Source organism: Eubalaena glacialis, chromosome 2, assembly GCF_028564815.1.
Source record: "Eubalaena glacialis isolate mEubGla1 chromosome 2, mEubGla1.1.hap2.+ XY, whole genome shotgun sequence".
NCBI lineage: Eukaryota > Metazoa > Chordata > Mammalia > Artiodactyla > Balaenidae > Eubalaena > Eubalaena glacialis.
In genome coordinates this window covers 102,919,622-102,935,207 of record NC_083717.1, presented here as the reverse complement: position 1 = coordinate 102,935,207, position 15,586 = coordinate 102,919,622, and the positions used below count along the sequence as shown (strand labels likewise).

Below are 15,586 nucleotides of genomic sequence, written 5' to 3'. Positions count from 1 at the left end.
TGTTCAAAGTGCCATTTGAATGTGATGACAAAGTTTTTATTTCTCATGCACCCAACTGGTTTTTGCTAGTATAATTAAACATTGTTAAAAAGCTTTCCATTATATTCTTCAATATATTGCTTTCTTGCTAAAAATCAAAATCTACTATCAACCAATTCCTTCTATGTCAATTTAATCATCAATGTTATTCATACCAATTGGTCAGAGCACTGCCTTTTATGTAGTCCTGCAGGCTACCAATTTAGGCTCTTCAGTGCAAGTTTCAAACGTACATTCTGAATTAACACCTTTAAGCTATAGGCCTCTCATAGAACTCTTAGGAAATATTATCAATTCAGTGATTTTTAAAATATCCTTAAAGACATCAAAACACAACAAAAAAAATCCTATATTAAAATCTATTGGCTAAGAAGCATTACCTTAGAGCATTAGAAAAGTGAATGCCCTTTATGAGCATTTACAAAACCCATCCCTTCAAGGCAGCTAGTTTGGTTTGTATAAGTGTCAGACTTGCTAGTATAAAGCCTCAAATCTTTCATAATAAAGTAAAACAAAATGAAACTTAAGTTTCCAAAAACTGGTACAAGTATTATACAAAAAGTAAACTGCTGAGGAACTTTTAAACCTCAAGCAGATTATTGCCCACAGCACTTACCCTTGATTTTCCTTCCGCATCCTTAAAGAGCTCCACGTATGTAACCTCACCAACTACATAAGACATACAAAAGGAAGATACCAAGAAACAATACATTTAAACACCAATATCTTGCTTTACTGCACACCTGTGCACAACTCTACAGAAAAGCACCTATTATTCACCAACAATCAAAACCAGACCAACATACCTCCTGTCAATGGCTATGTAAATTTAACTAATTTTCAGAAATGTACATCATCCACATTCTCTAAAAAAGCTAACAACCATATTAACCTAATTCATGCTACAGATCATATTTTGGCCAGCATGATATAGTTGGTGAACAAATGCACATGTACATACAAATGGTCCCTTAGCCTATCATATTAAAAACATCAACATTAGCACTTTTCAAATAACTTTGGTCGCCTACACACAACAGCTGTTTTAAGGTGACTTTCTACCTGAATGTCTTCAATCTTGTTTGCCGTCAGTAAACTAAATTTACAAGTCATGCTTCACAGCAAGCCACACACTTTCTAAATAAAGTCAATGAATAAAACCAATCAAATAGTTGTCACCTTACAACAGATACACCAATGCAAATTTTTTTTTATTTATTAGAAGAGATCAGCCTCAAAACCAAGTACGTAGTTTGCAGGACTGTTGAAACTCAATTTTTCAAGAGATAACAAAACTAACTTTTACAAGATCAAGTATTAAAAATATTTTTCCCCAAAATCAACCATGTATATAAAATGAAAGTTTTCAGGTTATTCTGAAAACAAAACTGCAACAGCAGTAACGCAATTTTAATATAGAACTGCAGAGACAGCATCATGGCATTCATGACAATGCAAACAAAATGAATTCCACAGCCAGATTCCAGACTCCACCAAGAAAATAACAAAACAGCTTTTGGGAAAAAAAATAATCAGACCTTATTATTCATACTTTAACACGCTAAATGTATTGCTTACCTAATGCAATAGGCCTTTAAAAATCTATAAAAACTTCAACTAGACAAAGCAATCACTTTAACAAAATTCTTGGTGGCATGCATATGCTGGCTCGCTACTACCCCACTAAAATGGCAAAAAAAAAAAAACCTTCATTTATCCATACTACCTTGTAATGAAATTGTGTCAAGTGAAAGAAGAGGAAAAGATTAATTTGTGTCAAAAAAATCAATTTTTTGAGTCTGTGTGGCTAAGAGGAATAAAAAAAAGTTTGCTTAGCTCCCTCCTCATTCTATATGAAAATAATCCAACAATGGGTTTATCAAAAATAGTTACCTTTTTCTCTCATTAGATCTTTAATGGCTTGCCATTTCATGTCATATGGGATGTTGCTAATAAAAACTCTGTTACGATTTGGACCCTTCTTTTCTCCAGTGCCTGAATTCTTGTCTTTTGAATAAGGATGAAATCTGTTGGCTTTCTTATTTCCTGTAGATTTTTCTTTTAATTCAGATTTCTCTTCTTTGACTGATTCATCATTCTCCCTGTGAATTAAAAATAAAACAAAAAACAGAACAACAAAAAGAAAACCTCAGCGGAGCTTCCATAATGTAAGTCTACGTTAAATAAATATTTCTTATTTATCACTTCACTTCACAAAATTCTCCCCTAAGTTAGACCTCAGCAAAGCAGCTGGAGACTCAGCCTACTGGCTTTGAAATTACCCAATGTCTTTTCAAAGCAATGATTTGGGCATATTACCAAAGTTCTCATTTAACAACCCTCCTTTTTTTCTGTATTAAACAGCTGCAGCATTCAAACAAACCCAGTTTTTCCCATCATACTACTTAATAAACGTTGTTAGAACCTAACAAGAGGGTAAAATGGGTGATTTTATTCCTAGAGTATATTAAAACTTCCACCTTTAATGGAGAATTAACTTTCTGGGCCTCATTCAGAACTCTACAAAAATTAATTTACAAAATGACACCCAGAAAAAGTTTCTCTCTTAAAGGTTAATGGTTTCCTCCCAGAACTTTCCTCTTCCATCGCTTTAAGAACATAATTAAAACATAATTTTATCTATATACTCCCATATGACTCTCATAATTTTTATCTCTTCCCAATTTGGTCAACATAGAAAAATGATAAGGTATCCTATTTTCATGCCCAGTATTTTCTGTGTTTTAACCTATAAACTAGGATAGCGTACTTCATAGAATCATGCCATTTTTATTAGTAGTATCACCTAAAATGGTGGGATGGGATGGAGAAGGGAAGCAGTACTTAAATGCAACATGAACCAGAATTTTATAAATCTACTTTTTAATGAGGTCCTAACTGGAAAAATATTTAACTTATAAGACTGCAATCACATTACAACTATATGATGCTATCCACCAAGCACCTATAACATGTTAAGTATACACTTAAAGCAAACCCTAAAGATAAAAATCTGGAGATACATTTTAAAAATGCAATTTACTTTTCAAAAGTAATTTTTTTTTTTTTTACAGAAGAAACAATAGATTTCTTTTAAGTCACTAATTACCCTAGTGAATTTAAAACTATTTAATTAAAACTTCGATTTTAAAGCAATTTTTCACAAACATATATTAAGAAAAATCTCTGGGAATGACATCCAGGAATCTGAATCTTTTAAAGCTTTCTGGATTATTCTGACAACCAATCAGGCTTCATAATCCAGGCTCTATATTATCTTTTAAGCCAAGCGACTGTGGGAATCTATACACTGCAGTGCTCCACACACACCTCTTACTGTAGTCATTTGTTCCACAATATAGTGAAGTTTTCAGACACTGTTTTTCTGAGCAGGTAACAACGCAGCCATAAATATAGTATGTAAAACTCTATGAGAACAGAAACTATCTGCATTGGTGTCAGCAGCATCTAGCGTGGTAACATGTGCTCGATAAATATTAATTTTTGAATGAATAGTCAATTAAGAACCCATAGATGATGCTACTGTCTGCCAGAAAAACTGCTAAAATCAAGGAAGACACATTAGGGCCAAACATGCTTTGCTACCTCTTCAGACCTTGACAGGGACACCTTCACTATCAAACATCTTCCCTCATCAGAAACAGCATGCCTGGAAGTGGTCTTCTCAACTGTCCAACTCTAGCAAGTACCTACCTGTCTGAACACAGTGGCACTCCTATAAATGGCAGCAAGCAGTCAAAAAGCCACAGAGCACTTTTCTCTGGTTTCTGAGTACAGTAGATACAAGAACAAACCCTTCTTTTTAATCCCCCAAAGAACCTATTTACATAATAGGCTGAATTCAATGAAGGTTTTTTAAAATAAACTAAGTCTCTGTTCAGGTGAGCAGACATCTATACAGTCCCTATCCAAATACACCCTCCCCTGCTTATTTTATTCCTAGATGAAACCAACTGTGAAAACTGCACAAAGTTCTGAATCACTCGCTATGTTCTTTTATTCTTACATGGATGTTGTAAGCTTACAACAATCTGACAATTCCATTAAGAAGTGGTAAAGTTATCATATAGGATATGTTCTTTATTACTCAAGGGATGACCAGAGGGAGAGATTTCTTCAAGTTTTCCCCAATTAGTGGCATCTTAGAGATACTGCTAAACTGCTCATCTACAATGCATAAATTAAGATTACTATGGAAGGTAGATCAGTTTAGTTGCTAGAGGTGTAGTCTGATTATTAAGAAAGTGAACTATAATTACTCAATTTCTGAACTCATTTCTAAGTCATAAATACACTATGGGAAAGACAGTAAAGATATATGTGAAAACTCATAGGAAAATGATACTACATAATATCAAAATATTGGCACTATATCCAGAATTCCACGTAATAATTCCGGAACTATTCATCTAAGCAATCTCCCTTGTAATGTACTTGAAATAAAGACTGTGATGATTCTAAGTCACAAAAACATTATCTACTCTTAAGACTAAATTATGTCTACCCGAATTAACATCAATCTCTGAAAAATCAGTATCCAACATCAAACGAGGACACACAGTTTCAATATGTGACTTAAAAAGCATAATGCTATGAGATCCAAAATCAAGCCCGGTCCCATTCTTTACTCCTAATATGATAAAAAATACTACTCTACTTCAAACACTACACCTTGCTCCAATACTTAATATTTTATACAACCACCGTAATGTAACTCTGAATCTCCATATGCTCCAAGGTGTTACTGAGTCACACATGAATAATAAAGAGTTATAACAATACTGCTATTTTTCTTCCCATTCACTTAAGGAGAGCTAGTATACCATTTTGGCATAAAGAAAAAGACTAGACCTAGGGAAACATCTTTAATTTCTTGTCAAAAGATGTGAACATGACAAATAAATCCTCTGTACATGAGTTTCATGATCATATAAGTTCACTTCTGCATTTCTTCAATGTTTACTGTGCCTTTTTAAATATAAGGACTTGGGAAATACAAACAGGAGTAAGACACAGCTGTCTCTGACATAGCTGCCTCCATCCTTAATTACTATGAATTAACCTCAGTAAAAATCATTTCAGTCTTGATGACAAACAGCACTGTCCACTTCTAAGCAACATATATTTTAAGGCAATATTTGGTAATTTTTAATCACCTCTATGATTCTTATCATTAAAAATATATGGTGAATCAACTCAAGGTTTATGTGTTGGGTTGTAAACTACTCCAGTTGGTGCCCAGGGTCAAAAAAAAAAAAAGGCTGTTAGATTGATGCAGGTCAATGTCCCTAGTTATTCAGTGTGAGTGACCCATGATAGACCATTATATGTTCTTAAGGAATAAGCAGTACAAGAAACCCCTGATAGTAAATTGGCTTCTTTACTCAACTGAGAAAAGAGGAAGGGAGAGAGATGAATTATAAGCAATATGAAAAGAATCTGCATTTGTATTTACTGGTAACATTGCTTCACCTTATATTTTCCTCTTCCTCAATCAGAAGTGAAAGGGATTCTTTTCCCACCTCTGTCCTCTTCTGTCTAGCTAAACCCCAGTGAGACTTTAAAAGGGATTAGAGCCTTTTAGATCTAATGGAGGTTTAGATACCAGCTTTATCTGTACCAAGACTATTACACTAATCATACCCAAGTATAGCACGGCTTCTCTCCATAATTCAAGGCTGTACTTTTTGTTCAGGAGGTGGCAGGCCCATATTTAGGTATAAACAAAATGCTTTTATCATTCTACTAGTTTTCATTTGTATTTATGATGCCAAATCCCTGAAAGCCCACATTTTGGCAGGCAGGGTAGAAAGTGCTTCATTCACTTTCTGGGTCTTCAGTTACTAAGTGCACCAGGTTCCACCTCTGTTTCGCCTAGAAGATACTGCCTATCCTATTCAAATCCAGTTGAGAGCAAGAGTACATAACAGCTGGGAGACCTACCTTATCTTATCTGCAGTCAACCCTTAAACAGACTGGTCCAGGTCTGTTCTTATACAGGTTCTTATACAAAAGAAAAGTAAGAACATTTACCTTTCCTATTTTTGTGTGAGCATTATGTTCACTTTCACTTTCTACTAAATTTAGTGTTTTCACTAAATTATTAACATACTTTCAACTTCAGGTTTAAAGAGCTGGGCATGTGCAAATCAAATGCCTGACTTCATATTCCCCCTATATAACAAGAACAAAGGGGAGCACAGCATTATTATGGATTCGAATCGACTACATTCTTTATCCGTACTGATGACAGCTGCAATCTTAAAAGTAGTGGGTTTTCTTCAAGTAAAAAACATCTTATTTTACCATTTTACCAAAATTAAGATCCTACCATCCCGCACTGAGTTTTTTTTAAAATAGCCTGCGTGGCTGACAAACGTGGGGAGGGAGTTGGGGTGGGCGGAGCAAGGCACCACGCACAGTTCCCTTTTTAAAGTACCTCTTACCAATTCAAGGGTAACAATGGATTCAGTCTCACAGCATATTACTAAACGTCCTCTTGCTATAGATCAGTTAAGAAATGAATACATACTTTAGAAAACAACAACAGTGAACTTATAAAGCTCAGAATGAGGACGGGGAGATGGGGGGATATTCCTTTTACAAACGTCTTCGGTGGTTGAGAAAATGTCCGATGATGTCATCCCTAGTTACTCCCTAGTGATGAACACTAACTACTGGCCTTTAAAAGGGGGACCATTTTTCTGCAAACCGTGGCGGCCGCCGAGCTCTGCTTAAAGGTTTTCCAGCCGAAGTCAGGGAAGAAGGGGTGACTCGCGGTCCTGGGCCAGAAGCAGGGGAGGGGCGCCAGACCCCAGGCCCACACCCGGGATCTCCCGCTTCGGGGCGGGCGGGGAGGGTCCGGGAGAGGGCCGGCTGCACCTGCACCTCCCGCCGCCCACGGCCCAAGGCTTAGCCCTGCATGGGGCCACCCCCCGGTCGACTTCCCGACCCCCCCCCCACCTCGTCCCGGTCCCCAGAAAAAAAGACAATACATTTTAACGCCATTGGAGCTGCTGCTGTGCTGCGGCGGCTGCTTCTCCTGCTCGGGCGGGTGAGCTTCTCGCCGGGGCTCGCCCGGCGGCTCCGCGGGCTGCCGATGCGGGCTGTCGTCGCCAGCTGCCCTAAGCACCTCGGGCTTGTCGGCGTCGGCCATCCCACTGCCACGGCCTCCGCCTGCGCCGCCTGCGTTGAGGGGCTCCGAGCGCCACAATGGCGGCGGCTGGGAAAGCGGTAACGGATCCCGATTTGAAAAGGCCCCGAGCGCTCAGTTGCCCGGATCTCGCGAGAACCGGTCGGGCTTGGAGACTGGGAGATGGTGTGAGCTGATGGGGGGGAGGGGGTGGGAGTGCGGGGGGAGGGAAGGAGAGGGGAGGGGGGGAGGGGAGGGGAGGGGGGAGGGAGGGGGAGGGGAGGGGGAGGGAGGGGGAGGGGAGGGAGAGGGGAGGGAGAGGGGAGGGAGGGGAGGGAGGGGAGGGAGGGGGAGGGGGGAGGGAGGGGGGGAGGGAGGGGGAGGGGGGAGGGAGGGAGGGGAGGGGGGGAGGGAGGGAGGGGAGGGGGGAGGGAGGGAGGGGGAGGGGGGGAGGGAGGGAGGGGAGGGGGGGAGGGAGGGAGGGGGAGGGGGGAGGGGAGGGAGGGAGGGGGAGGGGGAGGGGAGGGGATGGGGTGGCAGGTCATGACCCACGCGGCCGCAGTCGGCCCTGCTCCAGCCCGGGGAGGGCTTGATTTGTCCAGAAGCCCCTGGTGGGGCCGTGTTCTGACCACCAGCCCCATCTGTCGTTTGGCACCCAATGGGGTCTTCGCTTAAAAAAGTCGGCTCTGGGTGTTCGAAATCCCTAGAGTTCTGAAACCCAGACTATTCTAACCATTCCGTGTAGGGGCAGTTTAAATTAGAGTAGCACACACAGCTTTGCATCTTTAAAAACGTCTTCAAATCTTCAGACTTCCCTTAGAAATCCTTTGAATAATGCAAATAAATCACTAGCCACTTCAATGCCTATGCACCCTGTGGACATTCAATAAATAGTTATTGATGACAGGTTGCAATTCACCAGAATGAGTGGCTTTGAATTTCTTTGAGTTCTGGTTGTTCTTGAGAATGACGCCATGAGCTTACAAAAAGACTAAAGTTTTTAATTCTCCAGGTAGCAATCAATGAGGAGAAACTACACTTTTCATAAGAAATCTTCTACTAGATTGGCCAGTAATGGACATTTTGGTTTTGGGTTGTGTTTATTATATGCTGATGGAAATTATATCTGAAGCAGTTATAGGTTCTCAAACAAATTTAATTACCGTATGGAATTTTAAAATATAGTCATAGAGTTTTTCCTCTAAGTATGAAAAAGAAACCCATTAAACTTAACTCCTAACTTGGGAGTACTATAATAATATTTCATGTTGAAATACACTTCTTCAGCTGAAAAGTTCAAAGACTTTACCAAATCTTTCTTTTCATAAAGAGGCAAACATGTATGATTTACATGTTTTGCAGAATATCATGCACACATTAGCAGTAAAGCTGTATTAGAAACTAACACTCAGGTAATACATAATTTCTTCACTTTCCCCCATTCTTTGACATTTCAATGCGTAGGTTTTTTCCCTGGACTAAAAAATGCCATAAAACATCCAATACTATGCCAGAAGAGTTGAGCTACTTCATCAAACACACACACATAAGAATCAGGACAATTTTAATCATGATGAGTACAAATGGTAAAATACTGCTGTTTAGGGTGCTACTGACATTGTTTCATAAACACAACACAGGCTATTATAGTTGCTGCATGAATTGTTTCTCTTCAGTCAATCCCCTAAGATTTAGCATTCGGAGTACAGAAAAGGCATTGGATTTTGACACAAAAAACCTGGGTTAGAACCCCAGCTCTGACACTTTTTGCCTGTAACTCCTTGGGCAAATCACTTAACTTCTCAATCTTTCCATAATAAATAAGGATAATAATACCTACTTAGCAAGATTAAGATGAGGATTAAAAGAAAACACTTTATGTAGGGCAGAGTGCTATATGAATATAAAGTAGTATTACAATTCCCTTTCTCCAGGCTGAGCAGGGTTTTAGTCAAAGAGAAGTCAGGTGATATTCATAGAACTGAATTGTAGGTACTTTGAAAACATTCATCACTCTGTTATTCTTTGGCTATTGTTGAATTTAAGATAAAAACTTAACCCTGCAGTCTCTAATATAGTACATTCTTGCAAAATTCTTCAGTAGATTCAATTTAATATTTTTAGGAGGTCTTTATGCTTAAAATAGAGTAGTAGGCACATGTGGAATACAAAAATGAGTACAGCCTATTCTGTTGGGAGAGAACATTTATAAAAAGCACTATTTGAGTGCTGTAATAGAGATAAATGTGAAGTATAATTAAAAATTTATTTAGAAAAAGAGGAAACTGGCTTGCATGCTGTAGTGTGCTAATTAAAATATTTCATTAAAATATTTATCTTGATTACTGAGCTTTCTGGCACCCCTTAAATGGTGTGCCTAAGACAAACACCTCCCTCACTGTACTTTAGCCCTAGTCCTGATAAATGCATAAAGAGCAGAGGTTAATTTCTATAGGGGGAGCCGTGAGAACTTCATAGGAGAGCTGAATCTCAAAAGATGGAGAGAATTGGGGCAGCTTCTGAAAAGAAAATGATTAATACCTACTATTCCGTCTGAGTGCTCTGTAGATTGATCTCGCCTCCCTCGCTTGCTATTAATATTGTACTTACCTTAAACCTGAAAAAAATTAAAAAATAAAAAATTTACTAACATCCTATCGCTACAATCCATTTCTATATTTTCCTTCCTTCCTTATTTACTTTTTTTTAGTCCATAGACACATACTGAAAAATCCTTGAGTTAATGCTTTAGCTTTTATCTTCTCACAATTCCTACTGCAAAATCCTTCCTTTGCAATTGCACAAAATGTATTACTGATACAACCTCACATAGTTTTCTCTCTTACAAATTGAAATGTGTGTGTTTACAGGTGTTTGTAATAGAGTAGCAGAAGGAAGGCGGAAGAGAGAGAGAGAGAGAACCATTATACATATCTGGAAACTTAACCCTAAAATTCCAAAATATTTTCAAATAATACTTTAATATCTGTATCATTTAGGAATTGTGTTCACCTGCTAGTAACAGAGCCTAGAAATAACAGTGTCTTAAACAAGATAGAACTTATTACCCTTTTAAGTAAAAACAGTGCAGAGGGAGGCATTCCAGAGCAGATACAGTAGCTCCACAATGACCATGAACTCAGGTTTCTTCTATCTTAACCTTTCACCATCCTAGTGTGTGGCTAACATTCTTAAGGTCACCCTATGGTCCAAGATGGCTACAGGAGATCTAGGCATCTTGTCGCACTGGAGGCCAGAAGCAGTTCAGAAAAGAATTCTATCCAGAAATCTCACCCAACACTTCGACTCACGGGTTAGAACTTGGTCACACGACACACCCAGCTGTAAGGGAGGTGGGCAAATAATTTTTCAGCTGGGCTCACTGCCTAGGGTTCTGCTACCAAAGAAGAGAATAGAGTAGCAACTAGCATCCTTTTAATTTGCCTTAAAGAACTGAAGGCAAAGACCAATAATATGAAGTCAAAGAAAAAGTATACTATGATTTTTAAGTCAGTTTACTTGTCTTCAAAAAATGAAATGGCTGGATTTGAAGCCACTGTTTCCAAACTTTAGAGAACTGAAACTTAGAAAGGAATTTATAACTTTAAAAAATATAACAGGTTATACTGAAATCCATATATAGTTTACTTTTTCACCATAGAATTCTATGGTGAAAAAGTGGATGTTGGCTATTGTCACTGGAAAGAACAGGTTTATTCTGACAATTAACTACTTATTGTCTCTCTCTTCCTTTCTCTCCCTTTCTCTCTCTCTCCTTCTCCCTCCTTCTATTACTCTGCTTAACTTAGGAGTCTATTTTTTAGCATTCACCATTCTAAAATTACATACTGAAGAAAGTTCTCTACTAGCCAAGAGAAGTTTAGAATTAAGCAATTATCTGAATAATCCAGGCAGAAATTCCACTTTCACCTCAATTATTCAAATAATTCAGATAATACCAAGAGTTTTGCTTGAATTCCTTAGATAATTGTTTCATTTTTCCACTTTACAATGCTAGGGTCATTGCCCATTACCAGATTTACTATTGATTTTTGTAAGCAATATTGGGACAGTTTTTTTCTTTGGAGACTAAAGACTGCTGTAATTCCTGGTTACTTACTTGAGTCTCAATTTTTCTTCACGTTCTTATTTCTTAACTTAAATCACCCTGCCTTTTCCTCAATCTCACCCCAGTAACTCCACTAAAAGGACGATCAGAAGAGCAGATTTCCAACAGCTCTGCCCTACCTCCCTTCCTATAGGCATAGTTACTCCCTCCTCTTGAGTAATTCCATGAATTAGGCTTCATCTGCCCAAAGCCATGGATATCGTATGGTAATATTTTTAACTATTCCAAATTTGGTATCCTAACTCAAAGAGTATTAATGAAAATGGTTACTTTATAGCAAATATTGTTTTTAACTTAAATAATTGCCCCTTTTAGCAATATCATTCTCAATTTTCAATGACAACATTTAGAAGGGAAAATACATTTCTTGGAGTGTTGAATAATAAAGTTCAATCCACACACTGTTCTGCATATTTGAATATAATCCTATAAATGGTGATGATAGACTTAATACCTAACATAATCCAATTCCTTTTTTTTTTTTTTTTAAACTGTATTTCACCAGAACACCATTTTAAATTTATTTATTTTTGGCTGTGTTGGGTCTTCGTTTCTGTGCGAGGGCTTTCTCCAGTTGCGGCAAGCGGGGGCACTCCTCATCGCGGTGCGCAGGCCTCTCACTATCGTGGCCTCTCTTGTTGTGGAGCACAGGCTCCAGACGCGCAGGCTCAGTAGTTGTGGCTCACGGGCTTAGTTGCTCTGCGGCATGTGGGATCTTCCCAGACCAGGGCTCGAACCCGTGTCCCCTGCATTAGCAGGCAGATTCTCAACCACTGCGCCACCAGGGAAGCCCCAATTCCTCTTTTTATTTGATAATAGAAATTTATTTTAGATGACTGTGAATACTGCCCAAAGTCCACATTTCCTAGCCTCACTTGCCACTGTGCATGGTCACGTGACTATGTTCTGGCCATTAAGGTATGAGCAGAAATGTTGTGAGGACTGAGTAGGAGGTTCCTTAGAAGGAACTAACTTAACTGGAAGAATGGCCTTTTTGTCCTCTCTTGCTTCCTTCTGCTGCTGGCTTGGAATGGAGAAATGATGTCTGCAGCAATAGCAAATGTGATGGACCATGAAGTGACCTTATGACTGAAAGCTAAGTACTGAGGATGGCAGAACAGGAAAATAGAATTAGGGTCTCCGATGACACCATGAAGCCACAGTAACAACGCTCACATTCCTACCTCAAACTTGTTTCCAATAGGAGGAAAATTTCTATCCTGATTAATTTGCTACTATTTGGAGTCTTTCTATTATGCACAGTTGAACATAATCCTGATGGTCATAATTTTTTATTGTAATAACCAATTTGCTTGAATAGTTTCCTCTACAGTGTGGTCACACAAATACTGCTTTAAATTTATTTTCTCTGAGGACATCATTTACATTTGTTTTTATTTGTTCCTTTCCTGTATGCTGTAGAACACTACAAGTTTCCTGCCTGATATCCATTCTCCCTTTTTTTCTTACTGACAGAATCACAATTTTGTCTAGTAGCAATATGCCCAGCTAAAATACTGGGAGTGGCCATAGGCCACAACTCTATCTAAGAAGTTGTAAGGATAAATACACTTGGATTCTAGAAGGATCTTTCCTCATAAGTTCTTTGCCTTCCTTGTTTCCTGTGAGGCTAGAGGGTGAAGTATCCCTCTGAAACCATGAGGTAACAGGTTTGAGGACAAGAGACAAAAGCTAAGGATGACAAATCAGAAAAATAGGAGTCTGAAACACCGATGACCTCACAGAGCCATTGTGTAAGACCTAGACTGCCTATATCCAAACTTCTTGTTTGGGGAGAGAAAGAACCTCCATTGCCTTTAGGCATTGCATTTGATTTCTGTTACCTCAGTTTCATGAAACTGAACAGAATCCAAAAATTCTACCCTTTTGCAACCCTTTAAAACAAGGGTTACACCATTCCTGATGGCTGCGTATGAGCCTACTTTGTTGGAAACAATATTTTTTCAGTAGTATACAAATGTGATATATTTTTTTCATGGTGTATTGTAGAATGGTAGGCTGAAGTGATTTCATGTCATTATATTTCAGTTCACAAACTGTTTAAACATGCTAAAAATATATACGTATATACGCACAACTATAAACATATAGATGTATATAAACAAAGTTGACTAGGTATATTTTCATGATTTTCATTTCTTGCTTTATTCGGTAGTCAGTCAGGAAAAGAATTAAAGCTTTCGATCCAGCCGTAGATATTTCATGTAGGAGCTAATGCACAAAGACAGAGGTTTACACAATAATTAGTAGGATTGATGGAGCAAAGGTCTAGGAGCTATTGCTAGGGTTTGAAAAATTAGGAAGGGCAGGAATCATGGGAACCATACCAATTATCTTTGTTTCATGTGGCAGCAGATAAGTTTCAGAACTTCCTTATGCCCAGAAGCTGCTGGCATAACATCTCATCTGCCATTTGCTGATGCGTACAAGGTTGCTTCTGCTGAGATTGGTGGTTTCTCCTCTCCCTCCCCTTAAATTTTATACCAGTGCCTCTCATTAGTAGAATTTAGGTTGGAATACTGCTGGCAACAGAGTCTGAGAAATGTCTCATACAAGGGAGAGATTAGAAGCGTGAGGATGATGCTGAGTATCAGTAAGTAATGTTTGGTACAGTGTCTAAGCCATTTGGTATATATTCTGAGGTATCCCAAAACAAAGGAGAGAATAACTATATTTATTTGTTCATCCATCCATTCATTCATTGTGTCTGTTAGACGTAGGAATCCCTACATCTCTAAATAAGGTTAAATATGTAAAAACATTTGTAATTTATTTTATTCTTTTGAGTCCATTAACAAATCTCAATTGTGAATTTCCCAAAGTATCCTTCAGATTATGCATGGTATTTCTGTCTGACAGTCCCAAAGTCATCAAGGAAATATAGGCTTGCATAAGTGTCCATTTACTTCAACCTTGATTTCTGCATCTGGACTCCTAATATTTCTGGAAACTAGTGCCAAAAACATTTCTGAAAAATCAGATCTTACTCTTCCCAACTGTTTATTGCTTTGAGCATCATCTAAAGTCTTGGGGCAGTCATAGAGGAATTACTGTGGGGACTTCCCTGGTGGCGCAGTGGTTAAGAATCCGCTTGCCAGTGCAGGGCACACGAGTTCGAGCCCTGGTCCGGGAAGAGCCCACATGCCGCGGAGCAACCAAGCCCGTGCGCTCTACAGCCCGCGTGCCACAGCTACTGAAGCCCGAGCGCCTAGAGCCCGTGTGCCGCAGAAAGAGAAGCCACCGCAATGAGAAGCCCGCGCACTGAAACGAAGAGTAGCCCCCGCACAGCAACGAAGACCCAACGCAGCCAAAAATAAAGACTTGACCTTTAAAAAAAAAAATCTTTCCCTGCTCTCCAGTGCCTTTTCAATAAAGTTGCTTAACTTCAAAAAAAAAAAAAAAAAAAAGAATTACTGTGTATATAGAATACTATGTAAAAAATATTGAAATTAATCAGTCCTCAAAATATCAGGTTTATACTTTGTCCTTAAAATCTTCATAGTTTTAAGTACTGTTTTATACAATAGCCACTAGCTTCAACTTATTTTATACCAACTTTTATGTAGTATTGAGATAAGGTCCCTTTGTAGGCCTTGCCAATCTCACTAAATACTCATTCATCTTAGCTTTGCTTATGAGAGGTGTGAGCTCAGTTTAGCTGGTTTAGTTTTAGAAATCTGATATCAAGTATACAAGTGTTTCTTCTTTAACAATGCATGCATTTCTGAAAACAAAAACAAAAACTCATGTCCTACAAAACCATTCCCTAAAAATATCTGGCAACTTAAGAAAATGAATAGACAAACTCAGACTGGGATAAAATCTTTGCAAAACATGTATCTGATAAAGGCCATATTTCCAAACTATACAAAGAACTCTTAAAACTCAACGATAAGAAAACAAGCCCCCCAATTAAAAAGTGCGAAACCATCTGAACAGACACCTCATCAAAGAAGATATACAGATGAAAAATCAGCATGAGATATTCAACATCTTTTGCCATGAGAGAATCGAAAATGAAAATGGCAGTTAGATACCACTGCATACCTATCAAAATGGCTAAAATCCGAAACACTGACAACACCAAATGCTGATGAGGAATGTGAAGCAACAGGAACTCTAATTTATTGCTGGTGGTAATACAAAATGGTACAGCTACCTTGAAAGTCAGCACGGTAGCTTCTTACAAAGACAAATATACCTTTACCATACAATCCAGCAAGCACACTCTTACTTATTTACCA

At 38.5% G+C, this 15,586-nt stretch overlaps 1 protein-coding gene across 2 annotated transcripts in view; it reads right to left on the bottom strand.

The window, feature by feature from the left end:
- MYEF2 (myelin expression factor 2) overlaps nucleotides 1-7,368 on the bottom strand; it is a 33,854-nt gene extending 26,486 nt beyond the window's left edge. For both annotated transcript variants that reach the window (XM_061180346.1, XM_061180347.1), the window contains exons 1-3: nucleotides 7,056-7,368; nucleotides 1,933-2,141; nucleotides 656-708 (exon numbers count right to left, since the gene is read on the bottom strand). In XM_061180346.1, the coding sequence (XP_061036329.1) occupies nucleotides 656-708; nucleotides 1,933-2,141; nucleotides 7,056-7,216 (423 nt within the window). In that variant the 5' untranslated portion in view covers nucleotides 7,217-7,368. The remainder of the gene's footprint in view (nucleotides 1-655; nucleotides 709-1,932; nucleotides 2,142-7,055) is intronic.
- Between the last annotated feature and the right edge of the window lie 8,218 nt (nucleotides 7,369-15,586).